At 36.8% G+C, this 15,191-nt stretch overlaps 1 protein-coding gene across 7 annotated transcripts in view; it reads left to right on the forward strand.

Annotated features, from left to right (window-relative positions):
* L3MBTL3 (L3MBTL3, histone methyl-lysine binding protein) overlaps positions 1 to 15,191 on the forward strand; it is a 90,644-nt gene that overhangs the window by 43,580 nt on the left and 31,873 nt on the right. For all 7 annotated transcript variants that reach the window (XM_026070013.1, XM_026070012.1, XM_026070014.1 and 4 more), the window contains 4 exons: positions 6,842 to 6,918; positions 10,265 to 10,350; positions 12,758 to 12,868; positions 14,503 to 14,617. In XM_026070013.1, the coding sequence (XP_025925798.1) occupies positions 6,842 to 6,918; positions 10,265 to 10,350; positions 12,758 to 12,868; positions 14,503 to 14,617 (389 nt within the window). The remainder of the gene's footprint in view (positions 1 to 6,841; positions 6,919 to 10,264; positions 10,351 to 12,757; positions 12,869 to 14,502; positions 14,618 to 15,191) is intronic.

Genomic DNA, 15,191 nt, shown 5'->3' on the forward strand with positions numbered 1-15,191 from the left:
AAAATCACTGGAGCTGTGCATATATTGAAGCCAAGCTGAAGCTTTGTTCTCATAGTGAATTCTAAAAATACCTTTTCGGAAGGAAAAAGAAGATGCTGCTAGAAATACTGTGTATGAAAATTAAATTCTGAGTCATGTGGCCTACCTCTCTATATTGTCATAATTGAGAACAGAATTGAATAGAGGAGGAAGGAAAGAAAGTGGGAGAAAAGAATAGGAAACAAAAATAGTAGTGAAATGTCCTACCAAAAGAGAGCCTGAATATACTCTTGTCCCGGAGGCATCCCACTTACTTTTTAAATTTTAGATACCAGGCTTGTAGGGCCCTGAAAATACCTTGGGTGCATAAGTTTTACACCTACCAGTTGCTGTCTGAAACTAAGACTGAAAAGTTCTGTTGGGATTGCACAGAGTGGTTGGCCTTCCATTTTCCCTGCACCTGTGAGTGAGTGTCACTCTCCGGATTATGATGAATTCAATAAAGAAAAGTGATATATTTAGTGTATGTAGTTGTTTATTTTCAAACAAATACCTTCCTTTATATACCTTTTGTGATTTAGCCAAGTTGGGTAGATTGAACTTTTTTTGTTGTCTTTCCAGTATGTGAATGACTGAAAGACAGTGGACTAATTTTACTGAATTTGAAGCGGCAGGAATAAATTACCATCACCTAAGCTTTTTTAAACTTCATGCTTTCAACCTAAAGGTATATTTCCTGACTTCCCTGAGCATTAGAAGATACATTAATGGTTGAAAATAAGTACCCTAGCTAGAATTAGTCATTACTAGAGATCTTTAACGTATAGTGATGATAGGTTCAGTGTATTATAAATCCCATTAAATTTTCCATTGGCAATGGCTTTTAGGGGGAAGAAAAGTGAACAAAATTGCCAAATTTAAGACTTTTGTTTGGGAAGGAGAATTTTGGGCTGTACTCTACAAGCCTTCTGGTCCTTTCCCTCTGTCCCATCATTTTTGATGGAACAATTAATGCTTCTTTGAGAACCACAGATATTCCCTCTGAGTGGAGTTTCCAAATGTGCTTAAAATTGGACTAAATCTGGAAATCAGCAATAACATTTGAGAATGTGACTTTAGAATGTTTTTTGAATGAGCAGTCTCACTTATCATATGTTGAGATAGACAAAGATTAATACTACAAATTCTTTGGGTATGTCTACACTATGAATTAACTGTAGGTCCAAGCTGGCTTTCAATTTTACTTTCTCTTAAATCTGTTTTGTTTAGATGCAGGCCTGTTTAAGACACAGACTTTGCCTGAGCTTCCTAATTTTTTGTGGCAAAACTCAAACACACTCAGGCGAAGCTTTGCTACCTTGCTGTCACTGGCCGTCAGGAACAGTTGAGTGGTGGCAGTGCTGAGCATGCTGCAGCCCAGTCTGCTGCCTGTTATCCCAAACTCACCAGGTCAGAAGGCTGTGCCCTAATCCACTGCTTGATCTGAACTTCACCTGCGGAAAATGTGCTACAGTCAGCTTTTGGGACCAGCTTACCAGGAGTGGGAGAAAATACAATATCCCATGCTTCACTCAGCATTCTGTAATGTCTACCTTGCATAGAAAAATGGTTTCTGAAGCTCCTTGTGAAGACAAATCAGCTTCTGATTATCTGAATCATTTCTTTCCTGTATGAGTTTTGGAACAGACTGCATGTTGGTGTAAGTGTAAATAAGAGGTCAACTCTCCTCTCCACTATCATCTGTTACTTTGCTAATGCCAAAGTCTTTACAAGTTGTGCACTGCTTGTTTCTTTTTTGAGATAATTAACTTTGCTCCACTCTCTCTTTGAAAAGGAATGGTCTTTTTGAAGGGGCTACATTATACCAAAAAAGAAGATAAAACAATCTAAAAGAAGCATGAATCATAGCACGTGCTAGTTTTAACTAGGCTAAACAGATAATGGACCAACGTGTGACTCTAAACCTCTAAAATTTCTTGAAAACTGCTGTGCACCTGTCTTACCATCAGACTTCAAATAGAAAGTACGGTAATGCGGTTTGGTAGATCAGCTGTGGACACATACCATGACCTCRTGCATCATGATTTTTAGGAAGTCCTGACCTAGGGAATTACCAGCTTTATACTTAGTAATGATGAAGTATTCTCACTCATGCACTAGATGGGGCTGTAGGATGATTTCTGTATTTTTCTTCTTTTTCTTTCTTTTTTTCTTCTTTTTTTGTGCACAACTAGATAGACTTACATGTACTCACAATCAGTAAGTTGTACAAGTAGCATTCCTGAGGGCATAAGTATTATTTACTTGTATAATGCATGTGTTTTTTGATAGATAACATTTTCATTACAGATTGTATCAACATTTAATAAAGTGATAATCAGGAATATCAAAATAAATTGTTTCCTCAAGAGGGAGAAATTAGAAATTATTTTAAAACATAAAATGAGTATAACACATTTAGCTTGTTTGGAAAAAAATCCTGGTTACTAAATCAAAATTCTGTTCAAATCTTCAGAGGGAGACCTAGTTGGGGAAACATTTTTCTAAAAGAATTGAATATTCATTCTTTTAACAACTAGCATTCTCATCTGTYTCTCCTGATAATCTGAATTTAATTAATGAGCTATATATATGAAACAGAGATTTGGGGGGAAAATTAACAGGCAGCTGAAACTGAGCAACAGAAAAATTATTAATTCTTCTTTCCTAGCTGACTCTCTCAGTTGAACATGCTCTCCGGCCATGAGTTAAGAATTGTTTAATGGCACATGTGTTCCTTTCCTGTAGGGTGGTGCACACCCCAGGGGAGTCACAGTTCCAGCTGCCCTCAGCTTTTTTCATTGTGGAAAGCTGTGAACAGTGGAACTTCATCCTGGCCTTTACCTCACGTCGTTCTTTTCTGCTTTGATAGCTTTTCTAAGCTGTTGTTAAGCTGTCCTTAACTTAGCAGAGCTGGATTTTCATCTGTCCCTCTGTGTGGTACTGTTATGGGTTCAACTGTCTCTTTGCTGTTTTTCGCTCCATTTAAGCTTCTTGGTTTAGCCTCAGTTTCCAGTATGGATAACAGATGTCTTTTTGTGTCTGRAGTGCTCTCACATGACGGATAGAGTGGTTTGTAAGTGAAATAAATCGTGTGACTTTTACAGTCTTGCTCTTTAAGTTGAGAGTGTCTGTGTCACAACTCCACTACTTTACAAAATGTAGTGTTGCTCCACTGTATGCTAGAGGTAAGCAGATTTGTAGATGCAAAATTCTTCAGCTCCTGATGAAGCTCCTAGTGAATAACCTTTCTTGGCCTGTAAGCATCTTCAGAATTCATTATTCATCATATTTTCTGAAGTGTGTGAACTGGTTAATCTCTGTTCTATTTTGGAGTAAGTAAAATTCAGAGCTGTGGAACAATGCAAACTGATTGTGARAGGTAAGACTAGGCTTTAACATTCCAGCTTACAAGTTTTAGGCTTAGTCTAACAGATTATAGTTGTTCCTCAAAACTAGATATAATTGTCCATGAAAGAACACAAACTAAAGCATGATAGTTTTAGTTTAAATTGTGCATGATTTATACTGGTCTCTACTTTTTATTGTTAAATGGACTGTTAGAAGCTCAAAGGCTGTACAAATCAGTAGGTAAAGATTGACTATCTCACCTGGTTTTGCTGGAACAGGGCCATTTTTTTCATGAGGGCCCCATGGTGCAGAGGCTTCTTATGAACCCGTCTGTAATGACCGGGGATTTCTTTTAAAGTTCATCAAAATGTTAGAGGTGTTTTACAGTGTTATTTTGCAGTGCTGTTCCATGTAGCATTCATTGCTGCATGTTGCATGTATAGCTCAGTACTGTAATGTCTGAGCATCTTCCAGTAGTGCATCTTTGATTGTGACAGACTTGGATCACCTGTTTCTTCTTGACTCTTTCCTTCAAGAACAGAAGTGTGTGCAGGGCATTTACTGTTCAGAATTTTATAAAAATATATGTTCAAATTATGTGCTTCAAAAAGCAAAACAAAAGAAATACACTCAAGTGGTTTGTCCTGACAAGCATTAGGTTTGTCCTGACAAGCATTTTTCACTTCTCCCTTGTTATGCAAGCAGAATACTGGTTAACAACATGCTGACTCATGGGCTTGAGTCTTGTTCCCAAATGTAACTTGCGAGTCTTTTGAAAATGATTTGTGGACTTTACTCCAAAACATTTCAGAAAGTAAGAGGACATCCTTCCAGTGAGGAAGGGTACTTCGTCCATGTAAAACCCTCTCATGTAAAAGTCTAATTTTGAGATGGATAGAGAAGAGAAATGCCTATACAGTCTGCTGCCCCCCTTGCTCTTCAGCTTCTATTCACAGTTGCTGTAAAGAGAAAGGAAAAGGAAGGAGGGAGCATGAAGCATTCACCTTTTCTCTGATATATTTGGGGCAAAGCTGTTCTAGGAGTCAGAATGCTGAGTTTTAACAATGTAAAATTATCTCAGAAGTCCTTTTGGTTCCTTTTATTAATGGTAATTTCAGGGGTTTAGAAAGTACCTGGTGTGATACTGTATAAATAAAAGATACGTACAATATATTTTTATATATTGCAGTAGAACAAAAGGATGATATCCCTATTGTGAGYTGGATCCTTAGCTATTGTCACAGCCCTTAGAGAGTCTATCAAGGGTAGGCTTTGTCCCTCAGAAATCGATCTGTTTGGTATTATTAAAAAGAAACACTGGCACAGCTGTTCCTAATATATAAAGCCACAAAATAATTGCACTAGACTGGCTAATATTTTTCAGCATTAGTGTTTGACTCCTTTTAAGTACAAGGCTGGAAAAGTGCTTGCTGTGAGACAACGGTTCTGAGACACCCAGCTTGCATTTTTGTTGTTTAAATATGTCTATACTGAATTTCAGATGTTGTATAAAATTGATTCTCAGATATTTTTAAAGTTCAGTATTWTTTTATGAATTCTGTGTATGAAGTGCTTCTTTATTTTTCCTTTATGTAGCACAGGTTCAAAACTGCAATGTGATAGCAGCCCAGGATTCATTTTACAGTCTTTTATGTGCTATGTTCCTTTTGCAATTCTTAAAATCATTTTTGTGTTCAAGGTTTGATTTGAGCATTAAGACATCAGAATGCCTGCTAATTTGCTTTCACCTTGTTGTTTTTCTCTCATGCACAATTCTTTGTCCTCTCCTAGATATTACAGATTATCAACCTGTGATGTTTTTAAAATATAAAATAATACTGCTAATTAAGGGAGCTAATGGCATATGAACCTCTGGCAAGCATGCTACTACTTTCCAGATAGATACAGATACTGATTCTGTTATAACTATCAGGGTGAGCAGACCTGCTGTTCAGGTATTTTATGTTAGCAACTCCTGGACTGGAGAAAAGGGGAGAAAATATGTATACATCTTCAGTCTAATGGTTTAGACATTGGCTTCAGAGCAGGATTAAATAGAAACTGGATGACAGTGAGTGTTTCAGTAATTTGTTCAATGATTATTGAATATAAAGTATATAATCAGAGTAGAGACCAGAGTCCATGGATCCTTCCCAGGTGACCCAACCAATAGGATATGGTTATATGCCTTATGTATCGATAGGTGTCATGTGATGTGCTGTGGTCTTTTAGCCACATCAAAGCATCATGACATTGATTAAGATTGACTTCCTCCCTGTGTGGTTTGTTGGCCTCAGTGCGGCCTTGGAATGAGTAAGCACCAGGCTCCTTACAATCATTAAGTATCAATGAAGACACAGGAATAGTGCATGTGTCATGATGGAACCTGAGTGCTTTTCCCTTTTTCTGTAGAGCGGTCTTACTTTTTGCATTTTCTGAATGTTTAAACAGTTTTTCCCTCATATGTTTTTATACCAACTACATTTTTGCTGTATTTGGGATTTTTTTGTGCGCTGCTAACAGAACTTGATAGCTAGCATCCAGTGCTGCTTTCTTCTAAGCAGAACATAACTAAACCACTGAGCTTAGAGAAAGTGATCTCTTCTTATTTCAGACAGATGCCAGCACATGCCAACTTCAGCTCACCCAGCGTCCTTTAGTCTTCTGTGGTTCTTGTTGCATACCATAGGCAACAGTATTTAGTGCGAAATTTGATGCACATGACTCAGAAAATACTGCAGGAAGTTGTTACTCCCATGCATTGAGAGAGTTCAATCCGTCTTTATAGGGCAGTTTACACTCCTGGATCACTAGTTAGTCCTGGACTCTTGCAGGCAGTTTGGGGCCTAAAATGCCATTTTGTTCCTTTTCATGGGGTACAGTGACTATTTCACTCTGATTTGTGCTTTGATTATGTGCTGCTGGGGTTGTGGTAACATATCTACAACTCCATTCAAACCTCTCAGAATCTGGTTTTGAATTTTTGCTTGTTATTGAGAGTGTATTGCATGAATTTCTAATCTGCCTCTAGGTGCAACTCAGATCACTAATCTAGGTCTTTAAACTTTCAGTTCCAAATGTGGGTCTTGGCATTGCAAAACCCCAGCTCTCCTTGGTCAGATTATTGTGTTTTTATGACCAGTTGACATGTTTCTACTAAGAATTTCTAAATCTGATTTTTTCAGGTCCAGCATTAGAGCTTCTCAGTGGAGATCTATCTATTACTGACTTAATAGACTTGATTTATTGATCTTCTAGTGAAATTGTAAAAAAGCTTTATGCTTGTTCAGGTGGTAATAAGTCTCTGTTAAATGTGCTCAAATGTTCAGATTACATTTACAGTTTATGTCTAAGATGAAGATGTCATAGGTTATTTTGCAGTTTGTTAAATATTTTGTGTTTTTTTTTTTTTAAGAAAAGCAGGATGCCTGAAGAAGTGCATTTTCAGTCCCTTTTTTTCTTCCTCCACCAGGTGTGAGGCAGCTAGCCCACATATTCATCCTGTTGGATGGTGTAAAGAGCATAAAAGAACTCTCATCACCCCACCAGGTTTGTACCATACTACACATCTGAAAGAATTAAGGAAATTGTAGCCAGCTAGCAGCACTGACTAAAACTTAACAATGAGCTTTATGTTACCCTTCCTGAATTTTTCTTTCTATAATTAAGATTTGGTATTTGGAGAGTACTAGATTGTTTTCAAGACTTAATACAGTGAAATTAGAGGTACAATAGGCATTAGATTTTAAGTGTGCACAGGTATGTTGCTTTAGTAACGAGACATCTACTGATGAAAGATACCCCTTGAAATCTGAAAAAGTCTGTATTTTGGACCGAATATATCCATGTATTCTAGGACTTACATCATGAAAATGCTGATAGAATAAATTCCAGGCTTGTGAAGCTGTTGCATAAGAAAAACACCTTCCTGTGAACAAAATATGCAAGATAATGGGTAAATGAGAAGATTGCCTTATGTGATCAAGGAATCAAATTTGTAAAGGCGCTTAGGAAGGGAGGGAATCAAAATGAGAGAGAGATGATACAGAAAAATGAGACTGTACTAATTGTAAGAATACCACCATTTTTTCAGGAGTGTTGTGTGTAACTGGATTAACTGAATGCTCTCCGTGGCGAGGGAAAAGGAAGACAGTTACGTGGAAATAGTATAGAACATAGCTATATGAAAGTATCTCTTGCCTGACTTTATAACTGTTGGGCCTTTATTGCTCGTAGAACTTTCAGACATAAGTAAATTACTTTTAAAAGAACAATAGAACCAGGTGAGAGGCTAGTGAGAAAACTTGGGAATGTTGTATAGTACCTATGCCACCTGATGGTGATCAGGCTGGCTGTCATAGTATTGCCTTAGTAATTGTTTGTCCTTCAGATCAGAACATTTGTGTGCTGAAGTTTACAATATTTTGTTCCCCAGAGGATGGATATGGTTTACATAAGGTTTGAGATGATATAAGTGGACACTGATGCCAAAGTTTTTGTGTGTGCTTTTTTTTTTCCTGAATTAATTTTTAGCCAAATAAGTTTCCTGACTGAATCACTGCATGACCACACAAATACTTCTATCACAGTGAGCAGGAACAAATGGTTGGGAAGCACAACTGTTTCTCTTAGAAATGCAGGCTTATGCTACCTTAAAATACTTTTGAAACTATAAATAGCTGTTTTATTTGCGTTCATTTTCTTGTCATTTTCCATATCTAGTTGAAATAATTTAGTTGCATAAGCACAATTGGAGCTTGGAAGACAGGCACACACACATAAGAAATAGACAATTTTGATACAGCGGGGCATGCAATAGTAAAGCAAAATGCCTTTTGAAAGGAAAAAAATGTAAAACTATTGTTTTATGAAGAGAAAAAAAAAGCATTGACTGATCAAAGTTATATGGGACTGAAATTCATATTCAAAGTCTTCATCAGTGTTTTCATGCTGACAGCAGTGAAGACTTTCAAAGGAAACAATCCATTCTTCAACTCTGTGTGTAAGAGACATTTGTATTCCACAAAGAATCTGTTTACTGCAAAGACTGATACATATTATTCATCATGAAGACTTGGCTAGTGGTTTAAAAATAGTATGTTCACCAAAATAACTTCTTAGGTAAAGATAGGAATTTCACCAGGAAACAATAATAAATTAAAAAGGAATTTCCACTTGACTTTCTAGATAGTTTTGAAGTACATATGCAACCAGTCAGTTTGGTTAGCATCTAAGAAAAACCCTTGACTTACTTGAGAAAGAACATAAGGAAAGCTGCTGAGGTTTGTTTTACATAACAACAGTTCAGTCTGCATGGTGATTTAGGGATAGCTTTGACTTGTATTGGATGAGGAGATGTTTAGAAAAGAAAGACTGGCCCATGCGGGGAGGCCACCACTAAATTGGAAGAGTCTGCATCTTCACTGGATGGGGCAATGAGGGAGTCTGAGCAATGCTCCTGCATAAAGAAGCAGAGGTGTGTAATCTCCTGTGGCCTGTTTGCAGTTATGCACCACTAACAGAAATAACTGAAAATAAGTCAGTTTTGTTTATTAGCATAAAATACTACTCTGTCTGTATGACTGTGTAGGGCTCCATTAAGATGTTTATAGGGAGATGTAAAGGGAAATGGTTTGTGAAGTCTGCCATTGCTCAGAAGGTACAAGCTTGCTTTCTTCCCTTCCCTACTACTTTATTATTTCCAGGATTTTAAATGAGAAAAGTACTTCTTGTTGCATTTTTAAGTGCCAATAATATGATTTCATTTTGAGAGCTTCAGCTTTATTTAAAAGTAAATCTGGGTCTGCATTTTAGCTGAGGCATGCGAGGACTGTATTGAAAGCCCCTCCATGTCATGTCATAAGGAAAAATGGACTCTGCTGTGTAGTCCCTGCCCTGTTATCAATATCACAGCTACACATTCCTATTAAAGCTGTAGATATCTGAAATAGATAAAAGCCAAGTTGGTCAACTCTACAGTTTGACCAAACTGGTCAACAGCTTAATGATGAAAGTGAAGATTTAGGGTGAAGACTGTAAGCTCTGGAACTGTTGCAGAAACTGCTGTCTAATGCCTTGACAACATGGAAAATTTAAATGGRTTGAAAGCAACTTTGACAGAAATTCTAGTGCCCAGCAATCTTGGGAAGTCATGAAACATCTTGAGGCCATTGACTTATAGAGCACATGTGCAGTCTATCTGTCAGCAAGTTAATTACAGCCTGTTATTCAGCAAAATCCCTTTTGATAGCTATAAGAATTGTTGTCATTCAATTCTAAATTATAAATCACAGGCACTGTCTACTCTTCAAAAGCGAAGCTGTCGTTGTGTTTCTTGCATAAGATGTTTGTATGCATGACACTGGTGAATTCATTTTCTGAGAATGGCAGCACTTTCTTTGATGGTGTGTGTAAATTATTATAAATGTCCAGACTATTTTTAGAAATTTGGTTAAAATGAATTCACTAAAATATTAGCAGATAGTCAGGTGTGCTTTAAGGTGGTACAAACTTATCATTGATTAGATTGTGTTTGCCACTAAATTACTGTCTATAAAATAGAGGATTGGAGTTATAACACTTGAATGAATTTCTTGAATGAAGTGGACAGATTTTGCAAGTCCACATTACTTACATTCTCAAATCCAAAGCAGTCATGGCTTTTTTTTTTCTGCTTGCTACTCCGTATTGTATATGAGAAGATTATTGTATTTTTTTTAACTTACATGGTGGATATGCCAGAGAATTTAAAATAGCATATCTTGTAATTATTTTATAAATCTGAAGCACAAATCAGTACAGTATTATAAAAGCGTAAGTCATATTGTGAATTATTTATTACTTTTTATTATTTTTATCACATTGTTTAATTTTACTAATATTTCTTTTGTGCCAGATTACCCACATGCTAAACATTTTTCTTGGGAGAAATATTTGGAAGAAACCAGTTCCTTACCTGCACCTGCAAGAGCTTTTAAAGTGGTGAGAAAGTGCTTATATTTTTCTCATGGTGTTTAAGTGCATGTGATTAATTAGTTTAATAAGAGAATGCGTATACAGTTTTCTTATGATTCCAAATGTATTCAGTTAAATAGTTGCATAATAGGTGGTTTATTTTTATGCGTCTGCAGTTCACTGTTAGAAATTAGAATATTATTATTATAAATTACTATTATTATTTTAATTGTTATAAATGGAATTAAATGCTATGAAATATTACTAATTAATGTAATTGCTCTGGGAAATTATTGCCTAGTTATTAGAAATAATGAGGTAGCTGCTGAGTCACGGTAACTTACCTTAAACATAAGTATTTCTATCCCTGCTTTTTAAATGGTGCCACAAAWGCTGTGAGAATGTGAAAATGACTGTAGATGGTCTGGCTGGTTGTCCATGTAGTCCATTGCCTCTGGCAGTATCCAAGAGAGGGTTTGTGTTTAATACCCTTTAGCAGACTACTTCTTCTGTGAGCTTCTGAACAGGGTATGTGGATAGCACCCCGAGACAGCTCCCCAGCTGAACTGTGAGCTGGGTGAGGAACAATCCTCTTCTGTTAATTTCCTACCTGCTAGTTTCTTTCAGAGACTTTTCTGACAGTGAGCTCTTAGGATTTCAGCTAGGAAAGTGGATCGATCAATAACACCGAAAGTGTCGCTGGTAGAAGCCAGCACCAGACAGCAGTAGCTCTGAGTCCCTTGCTGTAGAGCGTTCTAAGTTGGTTTGTGTGAGCTTTTTAGATTAGGGTTACTCATTCTAAATAGCACTTTGCTAAGAGCTGGATTAGCGAAAGCAGAAATATGGTGCTTGTTGCAATCCAGGGTCAGTAACTCACTGAACTTTATTATTGACCTAGAGTTTACAGTTCCAAAATGCTTCCTATTTAAGAACATGTCTCAGTGTTATGTTCTCAGCTAGAATACTCAAAGCAAGGACTAGGAAGGCATTTGGGTATATGAGAGGTGTATAGTCCTTGGCAAAACAGTGGAGGGTTGTGACCTTGAACTAGAAAACTAGATAGCTAGAAACAAATCTTCTGTTTTTCTCTGAGAGCATCCATGTTTTAATTTCTCCCTGTGCTGTTCGGGGGATTCCTACCCCGCAGGGCGCAGGGGTGGGGATACCTCACCAGCTGACCCACAGGCTCTTCCATGCAGCAAAGCCTGGCTGGCTGTGTCTGTGCTGGGAGACCAAATGGGGACGTGACACAGGCATTGGTGCTGTGAAACTGGCGGAGTGCTAGCTGGCATGGCTCATCGAAACTGTTCCAGAAACCATTCTAACAGACCATGACTGGGTGCAGTTTAGGGATTAGTATGATCCTGGGACCATTCCCAAAAGGTAGCTTTAACAAGGCCATCTGGTTTTGAGAGGGGAGGGGTAGAAGAGCTTAACTGTACGGGGGCCAGCTGTGCTCTGCCATTTGGTTTCACAGCCAGGGAACCGTCCCTTAGCTACTTTCTTTACTAATATAGTTGTAACCATAATAATGCTAATTAGATAATGTAACAAATTTAACTGGAATAAAATGCTAATGCATTGTGTTGGACTTTTGGGTGAAGTATTCCTGAAAGAGTCGCAGTATCTTATATTTTATTGTGAGAGAAATTAAGAGCTCTTACAAGGCAGCTGAGGAGAAGGCATTGGTGTTCTGGAACATTACGATACAAAGTCTTAGAGGGACAGAAAGGTTATTTTCTTAGAAGTCTAAAATCAGAAAGATCACTTTTATTACATGTATGTTCCTTTGAAATGAAATGAAATTTTGCCTTTGATTTTAWAGCTGTATATAGCAAAGATAAAAAGTGATTCTCCTAACATAGCCGTCTTTTTGGCAAAACAGTATTACAAAACAGATATTAGATCCTTGTTGTTCTAAATGAATATTAAGGCTATATGACAGTTCTATAAAATGCTGTTATATTGTGAATTAGTTATGTTTTCAGTAGGAGACTGAAAAAGGGTGTATAATCCAGAATGAGAAAACACACACTAAGAACACTAATGCATTTCCTATTAACAATTTCATATAGATTTCARGCTGCTGGTACTTAATGCTTCATTCAGTACTGCATTGACACTGTCAGCAAAAGACAAAAATCCCCAGAAAAACTTTTCTAGAGGATTTAGAAAAAAAACAACTGTTTTAAAATAAAGAGCCTGCTTTACTTACTTGCATGAAAGGCTTGAAGCTGGAATCCCAAACTAGTTACTTATTTCTCTAGTTTAATAACAGTGGTTTTACTTATCTTTTTGTTTTGATTTGTTGGGGAAGGAGGGCAGCTCTGAGAAAGTGAAGGCAGGAAATTTTGTATGGAATTTATATACTATACAATTGGGGGGATTAGGTTTTCTTTTGTTTCACTTAGTTGTTCTTATTCTTCTCTTCTAGAAACCTTCCCATGGCTTTCAGAAAAGTATGAAACTTGAAGTGGTTGACAAGAGAAATCCAGTATTTATCAGAGTAGCAACTATTGTAGATACAGATGACCACAGAATAAAAGTAAGTTTTTCTGGTTTTTTGAACTGTCTTGTGTGAGTGCCTGATGAGTACTTTTTAAAAACAAAATCCTATAGTTGCAGAATTAAGTTTTCCAAGCCTAAGCACAGGAAGAAATGAGTCACATTGCTGTGCTCTGCTAAGCTTATGCTCATCCTTTTCACTGATTAATATCCATATAATTCTTTGGAAGGGGTCCCTCTATTCTCTTAGTCTGTAACATGTGCTGATGTAGGTCGTTAGAGAGCAGAGAGTCGAATATGTTGGGAAATTGTTTTGGGAATAGTTGAAATAAAACAGCTGTCTATTTGATTGAAAAATGTGATGATTTAACACCAAGTGTCAGAGAGCTCCAGTGATTTTTGTATTAGGGCCCATAAAATTTTGGGATTGGATTAATGGAATAGAATCTGTCACTATGATTTCCACTACAAAAACCCAAGGGAGATACAAAAACATTTTTTGTACCTTGTCAGTGACTTCTGCAATTCTGAAGTTTATATTAATTCTGGACTTTAGATTAGATTAATTTCAGATAATGTATTTTTAAGAAATTGCAGTCTTCCAGAAGTCATTCACTTGAATTATTTTTGTTTTATTTTACAAATACTCTTTGAAGTTTACTCTTTGAAGCCCTTAACTGTTAGAAGGCGGGTATGTTCCAGGTATCCAGTTAAATGGATATGAAGGATATTTATGTTTGCAGTTTGTAAAGGTTTATTAGTGTACCTGATATTTCAAGCAGCAAATGCGGCTGACATTTCATTTTGAATCTGAATTAGCCAGTGGTAGGGAGTGATCTGAAGTAATAACTTCACACCTACACATTTTCTACCTAAACATTAAGTTGGCCATGTCAAGAAAACACTCCAGTCTAATTTATTAAAATTACATGATTTGTGGCTTTTTGGGTAGTAGTTTAATTGACTTTATAGTGTATGTTGAAAGAGCTCTGTTTGTATATGTGTGTGTGTGTACATTTATACATGCACGCCTGAAAGATCTTAGCTATTTACAAGCACAGAGATTGAGTAAAAGCTGAAGATCTTCAGCCTTGGCCTGAAAAAAAAGATGCATAGCACAAACTGGTTGCTTTCTGTGAAGTTATGTAGTTCATTTTCTCTTCAGTTGCAACTCCTTATCCCCTATTATCCTTATCCTGATTTTAGTAAGATTGTTACTAATGTGTTGGGGTTTTTTTTTGTTTTTTGGATAAATGCTATTTTTTAGGCCTTTGCTTACTATTACGCTACTGTTAAATCCTGTTTAAACAGGAGATTCTAAAATGCTTAAGTTTCTTTGAGAGGAAGAAAAGCAGAATTTCATGCTTAATTTAAGGGTTACTGTTAATATGTGAACACTGAAGTTGTCCTGCTTTATTCCTGGGATTTCAGCCTTACGATGTAAGACACATTAAAGAACAAGATGACACTTAAGTTTTGACTTCGATGAGAGTGTGCCTGGGCCCAGAATCTAATTTGTATGTATTTTCTGTGTAACATCCATAGTTTTCTTAAAGTGACTTCTCTGAAGGAGATGGCATTAGAGTCTATAATTTCTAGAGATTACTCAGGGAAAATGATTTTATAGAGAATTTTTCTGAGCTAAAATGCATTATTCTCTTTTTTTAATTTTAGGTCCATTTTGATGGCTGGGATAGTATTTATGATTATTGGACTGATGTAGATAGTCCTGATATCCATCCTGCAGGCTGGTGTGCAAAAACTGGACACCTTCTTCAGCCCCCACTTAGTAAGAGAAATCATATTATAATGTAATGATGTTAAAAGGCATATGTACTTTGTTTAGTTTTTTTTTTCCCTGATAGTGCTGTCCAAGGAAAAGTAGCAATTAGTATATGCAAGATAATGTAAACATGACATTTAGCACAAGGTCTACATAATTTGAAATTCACCAGTTAATCACTTTTTAGTAGATAGATTTATTGACCCCACTGTAATTGAAATACAATGTTTGTCTGTATGTATATAAACCTGAGGTGATGATAAAGATCTGTTCTGTGAAATCCTGGCCTTGTTGAAGCCAATGATGAAACTCCTGTGAAATTTCAATAGGGCTAAGTATCGCGAGGAGTATCTTCTGTCCGCATTCTTGAAGGTTAGTGTGCTTTTTTTAGCGCAAAGGAGCCCAGACTGCACCGGGAAGACACTCCTTTCAGCTAGCGTCAAATCCTTGGAAGCAGCTAAGTTCCTTTTCCTCTTCAGTTGAGCAAAGAGGAGTTAATGCTGCCCATGTTGAAGATAAATCTAATAGAAGCCAGTGTACCAATACTAGTATTGTCTTTATCAGCTTGCTGTCTCTGGGG

Source organism: Apteryx rowi, unplaced genomic scaffold (genome assembly GCF_003343035.1).
Source record: "Apteryx rowi isolate R43461 unplaced genomic scaffold, aptRow1 scaffold_301, whole genome shotgun sequence".
Taxonomy (NCBI): Eukaryota; Metazoa; Chordata; class Aves; order Apterygiformes; family Apterygidae; genus Apteryx; species Apteryx rowi.